We start from the raw sequence: 22,407 nt of genomic DNA, 5'->3' as shown, positions 1-22,407 counted from the left end.
CAGTGTTTTTTGTGCGCGCAAAACACACACGCTCGTGTGAATCCGGCCTTAGAGTGTATACAGACGTTTCAGTTGAGGTGCGATTAAAAACGCATAAAAAATGCATCCAAATATCTCATGTTTTTGCCACGATTTGATGCATTTTGTGATGTGATTACATTTCATATTCAGTTTTAACCGCACCTCAACAGCAACGTCTGAATACACCCTTAAAGAGGACCTGTCACCAGTCACGCTGATGATGTCAATGTAATTTGTATCCCAATCCGTCATACAGGAAACACAGGCACCGCCCCGAGTGACACCACAGTGTTACCGCCCCTTCGGCTAGTATAGCCTTATTAGCATAATAAGAAAATGGCTCATAACTCAGAAAGTAAAACACGGATTGGGATACAAATTACATTGATATCATCAGCGTGACAGCACCTATGACATGAGGTAGGAAATTGGGCTCAACTGAACTGCTGACATGTCCTCTTTAATGTGCTTGTGCTAAGAGGCGGACGATTGGTTGTGATTGCAGATTATGTCATACAAAAAAAGGGGGTGCTGTTTCTGGAAAATAACAGATCTTTTTTCTAATCTCAGATGATACCTTTACCACTGCCAGCTAAATGCCTCCTGAACAATGCCAGCCATTGCCCTTCCCTCATGCTCTTCTCCACCACCGCTGCTTGCATGGGTACATAAGCGCAGACACTGCTTTACAGACTGCAGGGACAAGCTCGAGTCTCTGCTACCTATTCACTGTCCGACAGTTATTTTTCTCGACTCCCCTAAAAACATGCACGCTTGGCTTTGCCAAGTGTACATGTTTAGTTCAATGGGGAGAGGGGAATAAGCGGCTGCCAGACAACTCTGGCAGCGGCCTATCTCCCGTAGGAATAAAGGATCGGGCATGTTAAAATCCAACATGCCAATCCTTCTTTCCTCCGACATCTGACAACGTGGGCGAGTCGAGACACCCCTATACACTTAAGATCGTCAGCCGAGATCTGTCTAATGGGCACCTTGAAACATCTGCGTTGTCTGCTGCGTGACTACAGATGGAGTGGCTTGTGTTTTAGCATAAGAAGAATAAGTAACATGTCCTCGGTGATACAGTATGTAAATGCTCTTTTACAGCTTTCATCATGTAGCCTGATAAAGAAGTGAACTTTATCCTATCAGACATTGCACAAGTGTATATGAATGCCTATAAAAAGAGAGGTTGTGGCATCAGCGGCCTATGAGAGCGACAGCAGAAGTCACCACCTTGCCTTGCCCACATTTACCGCCAGTTAGTAGGAACAATCCTCTCTGAAATATAATGTTGCAATGAGCTTGAATGACGTCGGTTCATTTTAGCAAACACCCTGAATTGCAGCACTTTGTTTCTTGCCAAGTATAATATTCCATGTGAAAGGCAGTCATGACGGTGTATTCTTATATTACAGACAGATAAGACTTCCTTTTGCAGCGATGTTGCCCTAAATATCTAACAGAAGAAATCCTTATTAGTTTAATATTAATACGCAACTATTTTTTCCGCCACTAGCTGGAATAAATCTGAGTAAATGCTCAAGTACACAACCTTACTATGGCTCTGTACAATGTCTGTACAATCTGTGTACAATCTCCAATAGAAGTCTATTGGGCCATACTGTTACTTACAGATGCCTCTGATTTTATTTAGCGTTTTCTGCAACCATTGTAAGAGAGAATACTTCCGTAATATGGCGCCTTACAGAGGCAAAACACGGAGTGCTTATGGGTCCACAGCACAGAGCCGTAGGGACTCGGTGTGCCACTGTACAGGCTCTGTTCACAGCACTCTGTAGTATGCATGAGGCCCAATTTGCCGGAATGTCTGCTGCGGAAAACTGCACAAAAAAAAAAAAGTTTCGTACTTAAGTAGCCATGGCGACACATCCCTCCGCCTGCAGCCAGGCCTCCTGGGATGACAGCTCATCCCATGTGACCACTGCAGCCTGTGGTTGGCTACAGTGGTCACATGGGATGAAACGTCATCCCAGGAGCCCGGGCTGGACATTTGGTGCGGGTTTTACCTGAATTCAATGGGGAAAACCTGGAACAAATAAGCAGCGATTACACAAATAGAATTGAAATGCTGCAGATTAAAAAAACGCAATCATTGGCACACATTACGGTCATCCCTAAACCGGGTAAGGACCCGCAGCTCTGCTCCAGCTATCGCCCCATTTCCTTACTCAACGTAGATTTAAAAGTATACGCCAAACTGCTTGCTAACCGGCTAAATAAGCATCTTCCCCATTTAATTCATGCGGACCAGGTGGGCTTTGTGCCTGGCCGGGAAGCGCGTGATAATACCCTGAAAACCCTAGATATTATTAATTATGCCCAGTCCCATCACATCCCTCTCATGATCCTGTCCCTGGATGCCGAAAAGGCATTCGATAGAATAGAATATCCTGGCCAGCCCTTCACCAGACTCTCCAACAAATAGGTCTCGGTCTCTCCTTCATAAAATGATGGCCCTCTATCACTCCCCATCTGCCCAAATAATAATAAACGGCTCCCTCTCTGCGCCTTTTGCCATTCATAATGGCACCAGACAGGGATGCCCTCTCTCCCCATTGCTGTACGTCCTCGTCATGGAGCATCTTATGGCCTCCTCTAGGCCTAGAGGATACCACCTCCCCACTTCGTACACACCCAGGACTTTCACAACTGGACTACTTGTTTTAATTTATACCAAATTAAACTTGGAAAATCCTTTCCGTTTTATGCTACTCAGCGCTGGATCCTACCTTCCTCCCCTTTTTTCCTATCTCTCCCATCGTTGATGTCCGAGCTGGCCCGTTTTGGTTCATGGTCCAACTTTAAGATTACGGTAACTTTTCCTAGTCCGAGGCTCTGAATGTGTCTCTTCCGCCCTCGACACTGTCACTCCTTCAAAGTAACTTCCCGTTTTCTTGGCCTTCTAGAGGCATCACATATTTAGGAGTGCGTATAAGTTCTGACCTCTCCCAGCTATTTGCTAATAACTTTGCCCCTTTACTAAGCAAGTTTCGTACTGATCTCGCTTCATGGCATAAAAAGGAATTCTCCTGGTTTGGCCATATTAATATCATTAAAATGTCACTCCTCCCCAGGTTGTTGTATCTCCTGCAGACGATCCCCATCTCCGTCCCCTCTTCTTATTGGTTGCGTATCCAACAGTGTTTTGGATCCTTCATCTGGCTAACGGTTCGTCCCCGTCTGAGTAGGACAATTCTCACTCGCTCCAGGGACGCAGGTGGGGTTGGTCTGCCGGACTATCGCCTTTATTACTTGGCGTCGACGCATGCCCGTGTTCTCGACTTTTTTCATAATCGTGATTCCAAACTCTGGGTTCAGTTGGCCCAGGGGCTCTGTGCTCGTACCCTTTCTACCTTACTGTGGACCCTGCCTGGGAACAGTCCGAGACCTGACTCCTTTGTGGTTTTCCATACCCTCCTGGCGCTACGCTCTTCTGGGAAGGGGGGTTCGCTCGTGGACCCACTGGGGCCACTGCTACCTGTTACCGACAACCCAGCATTTCCTGCTGGGGAGGCGCGTCTCTCCTTCTTAGGCAGGTCTTCCACTAATCCCATGTATTTCGCTCAGGTCCTTTCCGATTCTTCTTTGCTCCCTTTAACTGCTATTTGTCCGGTCGAAACGTCCTCCCACCGCCATATATTTCAGTATGCCCAATTAAAACATTTCTATGGTGCTACTAAAAGCCGGGCGCACCTTCATCGCCCACTTACGGACTTTGAGGGTTTGTGTGTTTCCTCCCGGGCCCCTGCCCATGCCATCTCCATACTCTATAAATTACTCCTCTTCCAGCGATCCCCGCACCTTCCATCCTTCTGTAAAGCTTGGGAGGCTGAATTGAACATGACCTTTACTGACGCACAGTGGAGACGATCTTTTCACTTGTCCCAGAAAGCCTCGATTGCCACACGATCCCAGGAGACCAGCTATAAAAAGATCTCTAGGTGGTATCGGGTCCCTTCTGCCTTACACAAATGGTACCCGTCTGCACCTGACACGTGTTGGCGTTGTGGGGCGGCGGGGGGCTCCATGGCCCATATCTGGTGGAGTTGCCCCTCCTTACGGAATTTTTGGGAGGCAATTCTTCAAATCGTACTGGAAGTCTCGGGGGTCTCAGTTCCTAGCTCCCCCGAAGCGGCCCTTCTATTCATGTTCCCTGTGCCACTATCCATCTACAAGCGCTCCATAATTAGGCACCTCCTTCAGGCTGCTAAATCAGTTATTCCCCGCAAGTGGAAGATGGTGGCTCCACCATTCCTGGATGATTGGTTTCAGGAGGTTGCCTTAATACAACGTATGGAACACTTCCTGGCTCAGACCCCGGCGGCCTCTGCACGATATATAGATACATGGTCTCCATGGCTTTCCTTTCTCTCCTCTCCCACCTACCACACTGTAGTAGCCTGAGGCCCGATGCCCCTGCCTCCCCACGGGATTTAGTCTGTGAGGAGATTGCATACGGGGGTGGAGGGGAGTGCTGGCTTGCTTGACTCACTCAGGTGTTTCTTAAGTTCTTAAGTATATGGTTGCCTTTTCCTACTTCTACGTATCCATGGTTATCCGGAGCTGGAGTCCAGGCTCACCGCAAACTACCCCGGTTTTTCCCATACCTTGTCTGTCTTCTATTTTATTTTATTTTGGTTGTTTCTTCCTTTCTTCTTGTGTCTATTGTGAGGGGTGACTTGCTTCCTGTGCTGATGTTCACATGCTATGGGCCGGGCGTTTCAAGATGTACGGGAAGTAACATATAGCGCACTATTTTGTTTTGCTTACTGTTTCCTTTTCAGTATCAATCCCTCCCGTTATGATGCCCAGCTGGCTGGTGTGGTGTGTGCCCTTCATGGGATGTTATATTTACCCTACTGTTTGGGCTGCGCCCTATTTGTCATGTTCCTTTTTTATGAGGACACAATTCTTCTGTTTTTGTAACTGTATTGAAAACAATAAAAATTTTGAATTGGAAAAAAACGCAATCAACGCAGGTCAATTTCTGAGCGTTTATTTTCTGCTCAGCATTTACACAGAGCGTGGATGAGATTTATTCAAATTTCATCCACTCTGCTGCTTTTGCATTAAGACATTCGCATTTTTCGCGGCGTTTTCTACAGCCATTTTTGGAGCTTTTTTCATTGGAGTCTATGAAAAAACGGCTCCAAAAACATCCCAAGAAGTGTCCTGCACTTCTTTTGACGAGCCGTCATTTTACTCGCCGTCTTTTGACAGCGACGCGTAAAATGACAGCTCGTCTTCACAGAACATCGTAAGACCCATTGCAAGCAATGGGCAGATGTTTGCCGACGTATTGGAGCCGTCTTTTCTGGCGTAAAACGCCTCCATTATGTCTGAAAAGAGGTCGTGTGCACATACCCTTACTGCAACCACAAAAACACTGGCAGATATACTATTTAAAATGCATCAGATTTATGCCTCAATTTGAGCCCAAATTCTGAAACACGTGGCATGTGCCACATTTATGGACTGTATCAGACACTTTTTGCACCTCGCAAGACAAGGGGCATGTCTTAAAGGAAAAGGGGCATGACATAGAAGGGGCAGAAAGTCGTATGTACCACAAAAAGGTACCAATAAAAACCACAACTCGTCCCACAAAAAACAAGCCCTAATCCCCGCTCCATAGATGGAAAAATAAGCTATGGATCTTAGAATATGGAGACACAAAATTATTATTTTTTAACAAATTGTTTTATTTAGTAAAAGTAGTAAAACATTATACAACTAGATAAATTTAGCCATATTCATACTAACCCACAGAAGAAAAATGAAAAAAAAAAGAGGAATTGTGTTTTTTCCCCATTTTACTGCACAAAATAATTTGTCAATGTTTCCTAGTACACAACTAGTCCCACAAAAGACAAGCCGTGTTGACGAAAAAATAAAAAAGTTATGGCTTTTGAAAGGCAGGGAGGAGAAAATGAAAAAACGAAAATAAATGCGGTGGTAAGGGGCTAAATTTAAGACCGTATTAACAAATCTGCCCCACTGTGCCGCACTACATGCTCTACTAGCGTCCAGGCTTCTGCTTAGGGTAGGAACACAAACGCAAATTTTTCGCATTCACGGATTAATTGCGGAAAACCCACAGCGTTTTACAGTAGCAGTAGAGTGGGTGAGATTTCAACAAATCTCGTCCCCACACTGCGGAAAAATGCAGCCCAAAAAAACGCACATAAATTGACCTGCGGTGCGGTTTCTTCAACCGCAGTTTTTAGTGCGGCCAGATGTTACATTAAAGTCTATAGTAAAATATTAAATGAACTACACACAACTGTGTTTTGGTTTGTGGCGTTTTTGAGATCAGTAGCGTTTTTTCCCAAATGCAGTATGCTCTGGGTATGGTATTGTTTTCAGGCGTTTTTCCCATAGGCTTCTCTCTAGGACTTTAAAAACGGGAAAAATAAAACCGTGTACAAAATGGCACCAAAACTCCACTAAAAACGCATGTTACATTTGAAAACTGCTAGTTTTTTTGAAGCATTTTTTGATGCAGTTTAAAATGCCAGAAATTTTATGTGTGTAAAGGAGGCCTAAAGGGACTGACCCTTCAGGTAAATTCATTTCCAAATTTTTTATACTTTTCAAATGATCCATTTGGTCCCCAATATAGCCAATCACCGGCCTCGTTTAATATTCCACTATATATGACCTCTAATCAGAAGACTGCTATAACTAGAAAACATTTGTATTGGTGCATTTACATGAGACTTTTTTGGTCCTGAGGTAAAATACACACCATAAATCGGGTAAAAAATGCGCGCAGCTTTACCCAGGGCTGCAGAGCGTCGTGATGTCGGAGGGACACGTCGCCATGGTAAGTATCTTCTTTTTTTTTTCTGTGCAGTTTTCCGCAGTTGACATTCCGGCCAAAAACTGCACCACAATTTGGTGCGGCTTTTTGTCCGGAATTCAGAATTTTGAGTCGGATTTTGACCTGCCTGCAATTTCTTACGACTGTTTTCGCTGCGTTTCTCAGCCCACGACCAATGAGCAACACGGGCCAAAAACCATTTATTTCAATGGGAGGACAGAGGTGGAACCGTGGAAAAAAAATGGCGCTTTTTTTCCTGAGAGCGGCTCAAAGCCGCAGCCATGAAGTCAATGGGAGGTGGTTTTGGACATTTTTTTGGGCGCTGATTCAGATGTGGTTTTAGCTCCAAAAAACTTTGTGTGAACTGGGCCTAAGACTGATGTGTAACAGCTAAAGTAAACTGCACTGGCCAGATCAAGGTCCTTGGTACAGATCCCAAATAGTTGCAACAGCTGTGAAAACAGGCCAGTATCTAATTTCAACGGGTTGATAAAAAGTTTGATATCTGAGAATATACTGCTGCTAATTTTAAAATACCATTTTTATAATTATTTCAGTGACTCAAGTAGTGGAAGTAATGGAGGGCACAGCACGCGGAAGGTCAGGATAACGCAACATTTTTGGTGCACTTTTTGGCTCTCTGTTCTTTTTAGCCAAAGCCAGAAGTGGATCCAAAAGGAAGAAAAGGTATAAAGAAAATACAGATTCATCTGCCTTCTTTTGTGTCCATTCCTGTGTTTGACTCAAAAAAACAACCAAAACTGAACTAAAAACTGCACCAAAACGGTGTGTGATCCTGGATTAACAGACAGCATTTTTCTGGCGTTTTTGCGGCCTTTTTTTATGCAGTTTGAAGGCCGGCCAGATGTTAAAGTCTATATTAAAATATCAAATGCACGACCCACAACTGCATTTTGGTTTGTTGCGATTTTGAGACAATTTTATATCCAGTGGAGTTATCGAAACACAGCATGTTCTTAGTGAAGGCGTACTTTTCAGGCATTTTTCCCATAGGCTTCTCTATTGGACCTCAGAATCGGCAGAAAAAAAGCACGTACATAAGAACACCAAATGAAAAACACCACAAAAAATAATAAAACGTATTTTACATTTTAAAACCGCTAGCGGTTTTTTTTTTGTTGCTGTAGTTTGATACGCCTGAAAACTTCTGTATGTGAAGGAGGCCTAAAGAGGTTACGCAGGACACAGGTTGATTTTGGAAAAACCTTTTATGGTCCTGAATGTAGAAAAATAAATGTTTTATTCTTGATGAAAGACTGTTTTGTTTTTTTTTAACAGCTGTTTCCCCGGCCGCTGGCCCTTGGTTTTCAATGCCAGTAGTGACGTCATGTCCCATGACTATGGCTGCAATGTCACAGCGCCGTTAACAAATAAATATTGTAAATGTAACACGTGTGCAAGTTTGTATGATGTACAGCCACGTCAGAACGAACAGCTCTCGTATGGCTAATATATAAGAGAGGCAAGAAGAGCACACGGGAAGAAAAAAAAAAGGATTTTACAGTGTTATGTTCCCACGAGGTGTTATTTTACGCGTCTCTGTCAAAATACAGCGCGTAAAAAGACACCCGCGAAAAAGAAGTACATGTCACTTCTTGGGACATTTTTGGAGCCGTTTTTCATTGACTCCATTGAAAAACAGCTCCAATAACATTCGTGAAAAACACGAGTTGCTACAAAAACGTCTGAAAATCAGGAGCTGTTCCCACCTGAACACAGCTCCATATTTTCAGACATATTTTGAAAAAAAAAAAGTTATGTCAAATACATATAGAGTATGATAGTAGGCAAAGACAGAGCAACTAATCGACGCACAAAGGAATTAAAAAAATCCCTATGGAACGTGAGCTCAAATCATCCACAAGGACCAATAGGTTATTTATTTACATGCTGTACTAGAGGCCTATTATTATGTCAAAACCTGGGCGCACCGATGCAACCTCGGGTGGGTCCGTCTAACCCCGACTCCTCTTATTGGATAGGGGGATAGTTAGACTTTGCTTTTGAGCAACTTTATACATATTTAAACGGAAGTCATTTTGTAATATATTTCTATTACAAAAGTACATTAGTCTTTTTTGCAGCCAGTCCCTTCTTGCATTTTTTTTATTTATGTTGCACTTGTGGTCATAGCGCCACCTTGTGGTGGTAGAACGTTTTCCTCATCTCCTTAGAAAATGTGCGTGTGTGTGAGAGATATACTTATTTATTAAATACTGTGAATTATGGAATACTGAGGGGGTTCAATCGAAATAACCAAAGTATTTCACTCCCATAAGGCTTCTAGATGACGTCAATTACAGACTTTTCAATTGCAGTCTGCTATATCATTTATATATCAGATTTGCTATAAGAAGAAAAAAGCACCTGTTAAAAATTATACTTATGACTTTATTCTGACATAACAAGCAGCGGATCTCCTGGAAACCGTGAAGTCGATTATTAAATGAACCTCATACAGGTTTTTCTTTTAGTGTGATTGCAGCAAAAAAAATAAAAATAAAGTTCATGACGTCGTAATGTAGAACAATAATATAAAAAAAGAAAAAAAGAGAATGTTCAGAACATTACAAATAAGAACGTTGTTCAATCCAGACACATAACACATTTAAAAGAACTCAACACAGATACAATAGTGAAGAAGAGGTAAAATTTTCATCATTCTAAAATAAGGCATGCGATTTTCCAGGTGCCCCGTCAGGCATCCCCCAGATTCAGATGCAGAAATCTTCTAAATCAAAGATTCAACCTGGTAGATGCAAAGTTAAAGTCTTGATTCTCGAATGACCTGGCTACTGGAGAAGTCTGGAAAGATCCGCTGTTGGAGAAGATCCCAGGCCTTGTGGATCTACACGAAAAGGAAACAAAATATAATTTAGAAAACCCAAAAAACAACACTGCACATACAAAACCATCCCAACAGTAAACAGCCTAGATGCCCAGAAAACATCCCGATTTACAACAATTGTTTCAACATCATTGTACAATTCCAGCAACCTTGTAAACGCATTATATTCCTGTACGGATTCCGGAGCAAAAAAAAAGTATAATCCAGAGATGAAGTATACAGTGACTGGTATAAAGGCAACAACTCCCAGAATGCATATCGCCAGAGCAAGTACTGCCCCACCTGGATACCAGCAGCTTTCTAATGCCATCCTCACCTGAGGGTACCAACCTCCCTCACTGAAGACTTATATGATGCATATCATTACGCCGGTTACTTGTTTCCCATCAAATTAGATTCAAACCCCTCCTCCTATTCTCCAAGGCAATGCTGCACTGTCACACATTCGTCCACTCGTCTCCATTTACCAACCCACTTGTGTTCTTCACTTAGCCAATTACCTACGACCATTAGGGACATCCGTCACAGATCCGGACAAAAATACCAGAAACTAGAGAGCAGCATGCCGCACTGTTGTTTCCGATAAAACCCTGACGGAAACCCATTAAAGCTAATGGGTTCCGACAGGCGCCGATGATGTCCGTCATACCTCTGACGGAGCAGGATGGAAAGAACAACGGAAACCACAACGCAGGTGTAAAGCCGACCTTACATCCCCTCACTCCATCTGTAGGACTTCTCTAGCGCTGCACCCAATCTGTGGAATAGAATTATCTAGGACCATCAGACTTACTCCCAAAAAGTAATTTCTTCAAGGAGGCCTAACTCAGATGGCCCATACAAAACCTGACCTGGTCACATATCTCGCTCCGCTCTATGTCCTCAACTGGCATGTCACATCACTATGCACTTTTTTTTTCTTATCCTTGGTGGCTCAGATACTGGTTCAAACAGCTTTATTTATATTTCTCTTGCCAACACAAGAGGGTGATACCCTGGACAAAATTATCACCTATTGTTTTACTCTTCCCATCTCTCCTTTTGTCTCATGATATGTTCGTTTGTTTTAATTACTCGTTTGTTATATCTCCAATTGTAAAGCGCTGCGGAAATGTTGAGGCTATATAAATAGATTATTAGAACTACTAGGCCCAAGGACCAATAGTGCCAATGGGACCAGACCTCTAGATTTAGAAAAGTAGGATATTACAAAAGCCACTGCATATATTTCCCGACATTTTGGGTATAATTTACCCTTTCATCTATCCACCTTACTAAACGCCCTCATTACCTGTTTCTGTGTGATCTCTGGCTCCCAAAGTGTGGACAGAACAACATTTGATGCCGCCACCCGCTCGCTGTTGGACATCTGGCTGGCCAACCTGTTCTTAGCGGCTTCTTCAGTGACACCATCTCTTTTCATTATACGGGAAATAGCCTAAAGTAGAAAAAAAACAAAGAAGGAGATCTCAGAACCAGGACCGTCAGCTTTCAAAATGGGACAAAAGTTTTTAGCCATATCACGTACTTTAAGGTTATTGTGTTCTGTCTCATTAGTACAGAGCACCATTATCCTGTTCCTCTACACTCAAAGTTGTCAAAATTTTGACTGACTGTGGCTGTCACTAGGGGGCCGATGCAAATGGGGGAACAGCGGACCAGTGCCCATACTACAGAATTAGAAGCCTGTAGTAAATTCAGAAAAAGATTCAAATAGGTTTTACCGCCGGTTACAATACACATTGCTCTCATGTCCTTACATTCTTTATATTGTAAGCTGTAAAAAGTCAATTATTAATTTACTGTAGATATAAAAGTAACAAACTTTTACAATTATTATATTTATATTCTTTTCTCTTATTAGAATATGCTGCAGAAATTTGCATGAAATCTGACAAATCCGCATTACAAGAATGTGAATATGGTTTCTGCAACACCGTTTACATGGTACGGAAAATTTCCACAACCCAAAAAATAATAATAATAAGTGGTGGAAATAAGTGGCATATGCTACTTATTTCCATGGATTCCGCACAGAAAGTCTGAGGTTTTGCCCCATTGAATTACAATGGGCCTAATCCTCGTGGGGTGTGCAGCGAAAATCCGAAGGTAAGCCTCGGAGTTCTGCCGTGGAAATCCATGTTGGATTTTAAAGCAACGTGTGAACAGGGCATTACTGATCATCATCTTGCTGCCACCTTGTTGAACTACATACCTCTTTTTCTGGTATGATTACTGTCCACACCTCATGAACCATCTCATTCCACCCGGCCTCCAGGAGAACAGCAGCGTCCATTACACAAACCGATAGACCTTCATTTAAAAAAAATGGTATTAGCAGCCATAGTTAATGTGCAACTTTCAGGTATGTAGGTTGACCCCGTGATGCACATCTTAGCGGGATGTCGAGCAGATAAGGAAGTTACCTTTAGCAGCAGCTTCTTTCACAGCGTCTTTCGCAAGAGCAGCTATTGCTGGCCACACAATGTCCGTCAGTCGCTTTAGTTGGTCCTGCAAGGAATACAAGTCTAGGATTAAAATATGATGATTCACTGTGTAATGATAGTTGATCACTGTAGTAAAATAACCAGGAAATACAATATCTATTTAACTGAACAAAAGGTGATGATATAAGATAACTTGATATAGAAAGTTATTCACCTTATTGCCAAACACTTTGCCCGCAATTGCTCTCCTGTCTATTGTCCCATCTTCACACAGGATATCTGGTAATAAAAAAAATAAAAATCTTTGTTTAGAACAAACCAAAATGACTCATTCTTTCATTATGTTATGTGTTAATTTTAGTAGCGGACTGGTGCCGTCACATCAATATTGCCAGTATTATGTCCAGAGGTGGCAGCAAGTACGATCAATGTAACCGATAAATATGGAAAGCCTACTGAATTACCCTATGATGGTCTATGGAAAGACTTTTAGATTATTAAGATGCAATATACCTGTGCCAAACTCATCTATAACTTTCTCGTAGGCCGGTCCTCCAGGCTTGTAACTCAGGTGTCCTAACTTATCACAGTCTATCAAAACCGCTCCCAGCTTCTCCAGTCTCGTTGCAATAGAGGACTTTCCACTGCCGCTGCCCCCCGTCAGACCGATGATGTAAGGCCAAGAAGGCACGCGGAGATTTATCTGCAGAAACATATTCCATTATATATCCTCTTTATATACTTTTTGTGTAGAAAATAGAAAAAAAAACAAAAAAAAAAACTGCCTACAGATCAGACAGCCATAAGAGGTCCTACTCATGATTCTTTGTGCCCCTTATCTCTATTATGCTAGATTCACACGAACGTGTCCATTTTGCGTCCGCAAAAAACGTGTTTTTCATTCGTTGCAGTTCGGTGTGCCAGTTTGAGGTCAGCGTTGGTGCACTTTATTATTTTTTTTCTCAGCCTTTCTTTAGCAACTGTTGCGTGAAACTCGGACAGTACACGGATGACGTCCGTGAGCGGTCCGTGATTTTCACACACCCATAGACTTCAATGGGAGCGTGGTCTGCAAAAATGGATTAGATAGGACATGGAGAGTTTCACGCAACGGAAAGACGATGCGTGAAAAACCACTCATGTCTGAATAGCCCCATTGAATTGCATAGATCCGTGTGCGGTCAGTTGTTTTAACGTACAGCACACGGACGTACACAACATTTGTGTGAATCTAGCCTCTCTAATGCATACTCAATATGGACATACCGTTTAAAGGACACTTGAAACAATCACCTAGAATAATTTATTGAAATAAAGCTGAAACGAGGATTCTTACAGCTGGAGGAGTCTTCAGCAGAGTTCCCAGCAACCTGTTCCTGAAGCTAGAAGAGCTTATCTTCTCCTCCTCATTTTCAGAATGTTTGGGGTCTGTTACCAGCTGGATCTCATGGATGGTCAGCTCATCGAGCCCCTGAATAAACACAGTACAGGGATAGATGTTAAAATGCATTTTAAACCTAAAGGCCATCTAAATAATCAAGAGGTTCTCTTATGAGGACTATGCTGCAAACAACTAACTATCCTGATCGCTGGATCAAGGGCTTTCCTCCTGGCTGATTGGCTAAGAAGAATCACATGACGGCCTCCACGATACCTTTATTCTGGTACTTAGGTTACAAAGTGTTGGTCTTGGAAACCGTGGCTGTGGATGGTGAAGTTTATTACAAGCACTCATCCATGGATATAAGATTTGTCCATAGGGACAGATATATACCACTTGTATACTACAGCTTACTAGCGCCTTCTATTCATGATTCCTTCCGTGCATTTTCCAACTTGCCTTGCTTGAGCATGGCCATTTTTGAGCAATTTTGAGTCTTAATCATATTTTAGTTAAGACCTCTTATTATTGGGAAAGGATGGGCTTCATAATTTGTGGCTCCAAGTAGGGTGGTCCCATAAATACGACTTTATAAATACAGGTAGGTCAGTAGGTTTGGATTACTGTACATGGCACTTAAGGCCCAAACTACAATACTCTTAGTGAATGGTAACAATTGACATAATCCTGAAATTACATTTTCCAGACGTCTCTTATTCACCGACAGTCCTCCTCTTTGGGTCTCTTCACTGACCACAATACATTTCAATTCTGGGTCAGTGATTGAAGGGCCATAAGGATCCGATATAGGCACTATGTCATATCCAAGAAAAGGCTTGACATCAACGAGGAACTCAGACAATTTGTCCACTCTCTCCTCGTACGGTTCTATCAGTTCCTTCAGGACCTTATCTGAAAAAAATATATATATTAAAATTATACCAAAATAAAGTAATTGAGGGCACTAGGCAAGCTCTCCGTTCTGGCTCAGAGGGGAGGGTCCTTGTTAGACAATCCCTTTAATATAGGGTTATGTAGAGAGTTTTGTAAAAGAATGCCTGATCCGGCTAATAAATAACCTAACTGCACTTTAATGTGTTCAAAGACCAAAAAAAGGGTAAAAGAAAGGGGTTTGTTTTTTTTTGGTCTTAGACTAAACTTTACATAAAACTCTTTCCTCCCAACTACCATTAAAAGAGACTTTAAAGGCCTCATTCACATAAAAAAAAATAATTTATTAGTCAAAACCATGAATGGATCCTAAACAGGGGGAAATAAAAAAAGCCATGTTCATACGCTGCGTGTAAACTGCAGAATTTCCGACCGTTTTTTTCTGTGCAGAAACTCTGCTGCGTTTTCGCAACAATTGACATAACACAGAATTAAATTCTGATTAGAATTTAAATTTCCGACTGCTTTTTCTGCAGGTGTTTTGTCCAATCTCATCCACTGTGCTGCTGCTGTAATATGCTGTGGAATTTCTGCACAGAAAATCTGGTTGGAAATTCTGCAGGGTTTACTCTATATGTGGATATGGCCTAAAGGAAAGCTTTAAGCCACGTTTACACATTACAAGAGGTCGATTTAAAAATGTAGAAAAATCATCCGCATGATATCTGCATTCATTTTTTAATTCAATTGAACAGATATGGCATGCAGCAAATTTTCTTTTGCAAAATGTAAGAGAGATTTTGAAAAACGCTCAAAAACTTACTAAATAAAATCAAAACTGCATTGTGTGAACACAGCCCAGCTTATACTTTGGTAAGTTGCAGAAAGAAGAGGGGCTGTCATAGTGGCCTCAGTGGTTCACTGCAACAGACCCTCTGCATGCTCTTCATTGACAGAATGCAGATCCACATGGGCAGATGATCAATCGTACGAACACTTGTTGCTGATCATCGCCCTGAATAAACAGGAATAAACGTTTATTCGTTGGTTGATTGCATCTTTCACGTGGCCATAAAAATGGTTGCTTGTCGGCAGCACATCTGCCTGTGTAAATAAGGGAGGTGCTACTGACAAGACGCAAACGTATAAGGACGAAAAACATCAAATAAATGATCGTTCGTCCCCATACATTCCGATCATTATTCCATGTATTTGGGATAAATGAGCAGATTGACCTGCTGTATTGTCGAATGGCACTCGTTTGCTGGGCATAAAATCTGCCCATATAAAGGCACTGTTAAGATGGTCGTACACATGACATCTCTCTAGACCTTCCTAAAAATACACACGCGCACCGCAGATGGAGACAAGCCGCTGCCAGACACTCCTGTTGGGATGCGCCTATACTCAGATGGTCAGTGGATCCCACTGAAATTGGTGGGATTCACCAACATTAATCTAATGCAGTTATCTGAAACCTGTAACTCTCCAGTAGGCGCAGAACTACAACTCCCAGCAAGTCCGGACAGGGCTTGTTCAGGATTAGAAAGACATGGCTGCTTTCTTCCAAAATAGAGCGTCACTCCTGTCCACAGGTTGTGTGTGGTTTTGTACCTCAGTCCCATTCAGTTCAATGGAGCGGAGCTGCAATACCAGACAACCCACGGACAGTTGTGGCGCTGTTTCCGGAAGAAAGCAGCCATGTTTTTTCCTAACCCTGAACAACTCCTTTACTGTGCCGGCTTTATAACTTAGAGCAGCATGGAACAGCCCCATCACAGAACCAGCAAATATAGTATTAGGATTAAAGAACAGTAACGGTATGTTCACACGCAGTGGTTTCAGGCGTATTTCGGGGCGTTTACGCCTCGAAAAACGCAAGCTGAACGCCTACAAACATCTGCCCATCGAAATCAATTCGAAAAACAGCATTTAGTTCATACGTGGCGTCTTTTTACACCGCTGTTTTAAAAAACGGAGCGTAAAAAGAAGTAGCATGTCACTTCTTGAGGCGTTTTTTTAGAGCGGATTTTCCATTGAACACTATGAAAAACACCTAAAAAAAGAAAAAAAAACACGCCTCAAAAGAAGCTCCAAATTAAAAGAAGCTTCATTTTCAGCTTCAAAAACGCCTGAAAATCAGAGGCTGTTTTCTCTGAAAACTGCTCCGTAATTTTCAGCCGTTTTTGAGTTTGTGTGCACACTTTCCACGATAAAACTAAAAATATGCTTACACATATAACTAAAAGGTTATACAAAAACCTTTAAGCACAATTAAAAAAAATCTACAAGTCAGTATAAGGATTTGACTGTATCCTCTGACATGCAGTAGAGTATTTCGTTCAAGAGCACCGGACAGATATCGGCAGTGACGTCCTCGTTCATGGTCTAGGTGAAGCGGACCAGGAGCTCGGATGTTACACTGAAGGACTCCAGTAAGTTTAGGAACTTTTATCAACCTTTATTTCAATTTCCTACATCGAAATAGGTTTCCATGTATAGAACGTCACATATATCGGAGACGTTACTCACTGTCTAACAGTTCTTTGTCAGCCACACCAATGAGAAGCCGCTTTTCTGTCAGCAAACAGCAAACACTCAATAAGATTTTATGGGCATTATGTAGCCTATCAAAGGTGCCTCCGACCACGACATCGCTGTGACTCTGCAGAGGGTTTCCTTCACAGTCCATTTCCTTTAGATTAATAATGTCATCTTCTAGCCCATACTCTGGGTACAATAATACTGATATTAAGTGAGGATTACAACTATAAGAGTTAGTTGCATATCGCTCCAGCTGCTGCTTCGCTGGATTATACTGCCCACCATCACTGGTCTGGAAGTCCGTGAGGACCACCTCAGGGGGGTGAGAGAGATTCTGAACAGAGGAAAGAGTCGGTTGGCTGTTGCTTTGGTTTTTAATATTAGTTAAGAGCACACGAACATCCAAATTGCTATGGAGATCTGCGTCGGAATAGAGTTTAGAGATGAGGCTGACGACTTCCTGCGTTGATGGGATGTAGGTAGAGGTGGGCTGAGAAGAACCGGTCAGGAGAAGCCCAGGTTGGAAATGGATGTACAGAGTGTCTTGAACAATTTTTGCAGCACAGGCTAGAATGGGCGCCAATCTCATAGACAAGGCAGAGAGAGGAGAGGTTAAAACCAGCACACCCGAGCGAAAGACAGACATTGCCGGAAATCACCTTTAAATAAAAAAATAAAACAAAGTTTAATATTACAAGTGGTTATTTCGTCTTGTATTGAACTTTACTCAAGATTTACATTGACTGCTATTAGCTGTGACTGACAAGTAACGTGCCGCAGAAAAGGCACCAAGCCAAGAGTAGCATTAAGATGGTGATTTAGTTGGAGCGGTATATATATATATATATATATAAATATAAGATTGTTGACCATTAGGATTTCTTCCCTGCTGGTGATTGCTCCACCGATCATGATCTAAATGGTCTCCAATCAGATTAGCCACTGAAATGATCACACACATATAGTCTATTTTCCAGCATTTAAAAGTAGATCTCCAGTGAACTATTCATCACAGAAGGGGATCCGAGTCAGATCTGCACATCCGCATCATGTATGGCCAGGATGAGGTTATCAGTCTTTGCAATTCATGACCTCACTACTGCTAGGCGAGCTCCCTGTATATAAACATGTATGACACAGCCTGCCTGCATACGTCATAACTGATCATAGTGCATCTACAATGCAACATATTCTATACTGATACACAGTAACACACAGCAGAACGGTGCATGCAAATATAAAGTATAGCGATCAAGGTCCCGGCACGTCAGTGCAGCATATACCCGTCATACATACACAGAAGTAACTGCTCCAGCACACCGCCCCCCAGGTAGGCCAGATTCCCCGGTGTCCCCCTCCTCCTTCGCCTCCCGGCTCTCCTGCACTTCTCCCTTTGACAGATCTCAGCCTACTTCTTTTAATTCTTTTTTTATTTTTTTTTCAACAACTTTATATATAAAAACGACAAAAGTGGATGGAGCTACGCAGGGAGCAAAGTCACGTGACTAGACGCGGTTATCAGTGGCAAAACCAGCTAGTGTATCATTGTTAGATCAGGCAGGCAGCCATTTTGTCGGCGTCCACTTTTCAGAAGTAGAAATTGTGTGACGAAAACGAGTCTTGTAAAAAGGCGCGGGTTTACACGCAGTGCATGAATAGCGTGGGCTTGGTTCCTGAATATTAGCGCAATGTTACTGTTGCTGCCTATAAAGACTAGTTTCCAGGAACTGTCCTCCTAATGATTTATCTAAGGGTTTTCTTTGTGTCCTCCAACGATGTAATTCAGTGTTTACCAGAGAGAGTAAAACGTGAAGTGCTACCTAGTGCCACTTCACATACAATGCGAGGGAGGGACATACTAAAAAGAATGAACATTATTACTAATGGGAAGAAAATATATGAATTTTTTATGTTTGGTAGACATGGCATGAACAGATTTTCTTCGTAATTAATGAGGAAATTCCATATAAACAGACGCCTTTGGATATTCCTGTGCTTGATAGACCTGGACTGAACAGGATCTGTGTGCAGTTTATAGTGGAATGAACAAATATTCCATAGAAACTAATGCGTAATAATTTTCCTGTTTTTACCCATTACATAAAGGCACAGAATGTCTGATTACTGACAGATCTTCTCAAGAAAGAATGGTCAGTGTGAACGATGCCCGGCTGCAAACAACTTTCAGAAGCCGTGTTATAGAGAGGCATAAACCTGGAAAAGGCAACAAAAGTTAAATGGAATCTGTCAGCTCGGATTGGGACACTAAACCACCAGCATGAATTTACACAGCTGGGGTTTAGTGTCCCAAAATTGCCGCTATTAAGCCCGCCCAGCCCCGCTATACACTTTTTACTTACTGGGATCGGAGTCCCAGCCTGCCTCCCCTGGCTTACGATGCTTACACACTGCGCCAATGAAACCGGGGAGAGGCCACCTCGCTTCAGTATGCATTTGTGTAAAAAGGCGAGGTGTACTCTCCTCAGCTTCATCCACATGCTGGTGGTTTAGTGTCACAACATTTACTGACAGGTTCCCTAGACCTGGGTGTACAGCGATCCCCGGTTACACTAACTGTCTACAAATGGAAAAAATCCGGGACTGATGCTGCTCTCCCTAAGAGTGGGCATCCTGGTAAGATCCCTTCAAGAGCGCAATTCTGAAAGAGCCCAAGGGCAACAGCAAAAGTCCGACAGAGATTTCTTTAAACTACAAAAGCCTTTGTTCACTTGTCGATCATTAGAAAAACACAGAAGAAGAATACTGAGGATGGAAGGACACCACGGAGGAAGTCATTGCTGCCAAAAACAATGTGGCCCATTTCGTTTGCCGAGACCACCTATATGTTCCACATTGCTTCTGGGAAAATGTTCTATGGACAGATAAGACAAAAGTGGAACTTTTTAGCACCAATGCAGAACGCTATGTTTTGAGGAACATCTCACACTGCACACCAACACCTCATCTCACGTGTGAAGCGTGGTGGAGAGTGCATCAAGGTTTGTGGCTGCTTTGCTGCCTCAGGGTCTGGACGCCTTGTGATCACTGAGGGAACATTGAATTCAAATGTATATCAAAACATTTTGCAGGAGAATATAAGGGCGGCGGTCCATGATCTCAAGGTAGAGACATGGGGTGATGCAACAAGACTATGACCCAAAGCACACAAGTAAATCAACTAAAGAATGTTGGAAAAAAAAAAAGATGATTTGTGTTTTGGAATCAGAGCCCTAACCATAACCCTATGGAGATGCTGTGGCCTGACCTGAAGAGGGCGCTGTGCAGTGAAAGAAGCTGGGCTGGTATGAAGAGAAGAGTATGACGCTGATTGGTCACTGATTGGTCATGCACTTGTCTTTACAACGCCTACTCAGTAAAAAGTAAAAAAATGCCCAGTTGAGCATTAAACGAATTAGCATAAATCTAAAATTGTTCATAACTTTTCTCAAAAATTATTGTTTTTCAAAATAAAAACCACTGTTACCTAGATTACAGCGCCGATCAGATTATGTAGGAGATAGGGCACTTATAATGTGGTGACAGCCTCTTTAAATCTGCACATTCTGTACCAAAGGCCAGCATAGAACATTGGGATGTGCAGAGATAAGATAGATGAGAAAACTTTTTTTCACAAAAGAACAATACTAAGACCATAAATAAAGAACTATCATACCAAAACGAAGTTCACGGATCCAGTGGTACCTTTTTATTAGAAATATGTGTTCATTCCCAATAACTATACATAAGTCCAGGTCTATCAAGCAGAGGAAAATTATTAGACATCTGTTTCTATGGAATATGTGTTCATTCCACTATAAACGGCACAAATATCCTGTTCATTCCAGGTTTATCAAGCACAGGAAACATTTTTACACATTTGTTTCTATAGAATTTGTTTTTATTTTCTCATTAACTACAAAGAAAATCTGTTCATTCCATGTTTTTGAAACATAAAAAACTCATTATATATTTTTTTATATTTTCGCCCATTACTAATATTCTTCATTCTTTTTCTTCATTCTTTTTAGTATGTCCCTGCTAGGGAGTTGTAAGGGTATGTTCACACAGCATATTTTCAGGCTGATTTTGGAGCAGAAAAACCTTGTTTTACACTCCAAAATACACTTGAAATAAGCCTACAAACAGTTTCCCATTGATTTCAATTTAAAATACTCTGTTCACATGAGGTGTATTTTTTCTCTGCTGAATTATAAAAAGTCCTCGTAAAAAGAAATAGCATGTCACTTCTTGAGGCGTTTTTGGAGCAGATTTTCATAGGATCAATTGAAAAACAGCTCCAAGAACGGCTCCAAAATACGCCTAAAAAACTTTTTCGGCTACAAATACGGCTGAAAACCAGAGCCTGTTTTCCCTTGAAAACAACTCTGTAATTTTCAGCCATTTTTTACTTTGCGTGTGAACATACCCTAACACATAACCATGGCTACCCATAGTAAGTAATGCCCATACATGCCTGAACCTAGATACATTCACATAACTAAAATATACATATATAAAGCCACATATACACCATATAGCCAGAAGTATGTGGACACCCCTCCTAATTATTACCTTCAGGTGTTTCAGCCACATCCATTGCATACAGCTACATATTTATTTATTTCTGTTACTTATATAGCGCCAACATATTCCGCAGCGCTCTACAAAGGTCCACACTTACTGTCCCCATTGGGGCTCATAATCTAAGTTCCCTATAAGTATGTTTTGGGGTACATAAAATGAAGCAGACAGTCATGCAATCTCCATAGGCAAACGTTGCTAGTAGTATGCGTCGTACTGAAGAGCTCAGTGATTTTTAACGTGGCTTAGGCTGTCACAAGTCAGTTGAGAGCTGCCGCACAAGTCTAAGGTCACCAAGTGTAATACCAAATGTCGTCTGGAGTGGTGTAAAGTACGTCGCCATTTGTCTCTGGAGCAGTGGAAATGTGTACAATCTGGGAGGCTTAGGAACGAATCAGGGTTTTGTCGATGCCAGGAAAACGTTTCCTACCGGAATGTATACCGCTTATTGTAACACTTGGTGGAGGAGGGATAATGGTCTGGTTCTATCTTTCAGGGTCTGAGATAAGCAACGTATTGTCTGTAAAAGGTAATGTTAATTCTACAGCATGCAAAGACATTTTAGTCAATTGTAAGCGTTCAAGTTTGTGGCAACACTTTGGGGAAGGCCCTTTCCTGTTCCATCATGACTGTGCCCCTGTGCACAAAGCGAGGGCCATAAAGACATGGTGTGAGGAGTTTGTTGTGGAGGAACTCGAGTGGCTGCACAGAGTCCTAAACTCAACCTTATCAAACACTTTTGAGATGAATTGGAATGACGTTTGTGAGCCAGTCCTTCTCAAGCCAAACGCCATATTAACGCGTATGATGGGATATCCAACAAGCT

At 42.1% G+C, this 22,407-nt stretch overlaps 1 protein-coding gene across 2 annotated transcripts; it reads right to left on the bottom strand.

Annotated features, from left to right (window-relative positions):
• Positions 1-9,259: 9,259 nt before the first annotated feature.
• Positions 9,260-18,422, bottom strand: COASY (Coenzyme A synthase). 2 transcript variants are annotated; one of them, XM_075845486.1, is made up of 10 exons: positions 18,297-18,422; positions 16,989-17,659; positions 14,263-14,477; positions 13,521-13,655; positions 12,698-12,887; positions 12,399-12,463; positions 12,164-12,248; positions 11,953-12,050; positions 11,029-11,175; positions 9,260-9,737 (listed from the first exon to the last, which is right to left on the bottom strand). In XM_075845486.1, exons 2-10 carry the CDS (start codon positions 17,644-17,646, stop codon positions 9,654-9,656), a joined length of 1,677 nt encoding a protein of 558 aa, XP_075701601.1. In that variant the 5' UTR covers positions 17,647-17,659; positions 18,297-18,422; the 3' UTR covers positions 9,260-9,653. The 2 variants fall into 2 exon arrangements, with proteins under 2 accessions (XP_075701601.1, XP_075701602.1); XM_075845487.1 differs by lacking the exon at positions 18,297-18,422 and adding an exon at positions 17,871-18,111.
• Between the last annotated feature and the right edge of the window lie 3,985 nt (positions 18,423-22,407).

This window comes from Rhinoderma darwinii, chromosome 13 (genome assembly GCF_050947455.1).
Source record: "Rhinoderma darwinii isolate aRhiDar2 chromosome 13, aRhiDar2.hap1, whole genome shotgun sequence".
In the NCBI taxonomy this organism is placed as follows: Eukaryota; Metazoa; Chordata; class Amphibia; order Anura; family Rhinodermatidae; genus Rhinoderma; species Rhinoderma darwinii.
The sequence above is the reverse complement of the archived record's forward strand: the minus strand, read 5'-3'. Positions and strand labels throughout refer to the sequence as shown.

Excerpts from the sequence above, each read along its gene's own strand:
- COASY (XM_075845486.1), bottom strand. The coding sequence starts at position 17,646 with ATGTCTGTCTTTCGCTCGGGTGTGCTGGTTTTAACCTCTCCTCTCTCT. Across the intron at positions 13,656-14,262 it reads ATAAGAGACGTCTGGAAAAT|GGGCTCGATGAGCTGACCAT; the intron begins GTAATTTCAGGA and ends GTGTTTATTCAG. Across the intron at positions 12,888-13,520 it reads TGCTGAAGACTCCTCCAGCT|ATAAATCTCCGCGTGCCTTC; the intron begins GTAAGAATCCTC and ends ATGTTTCTGCAG.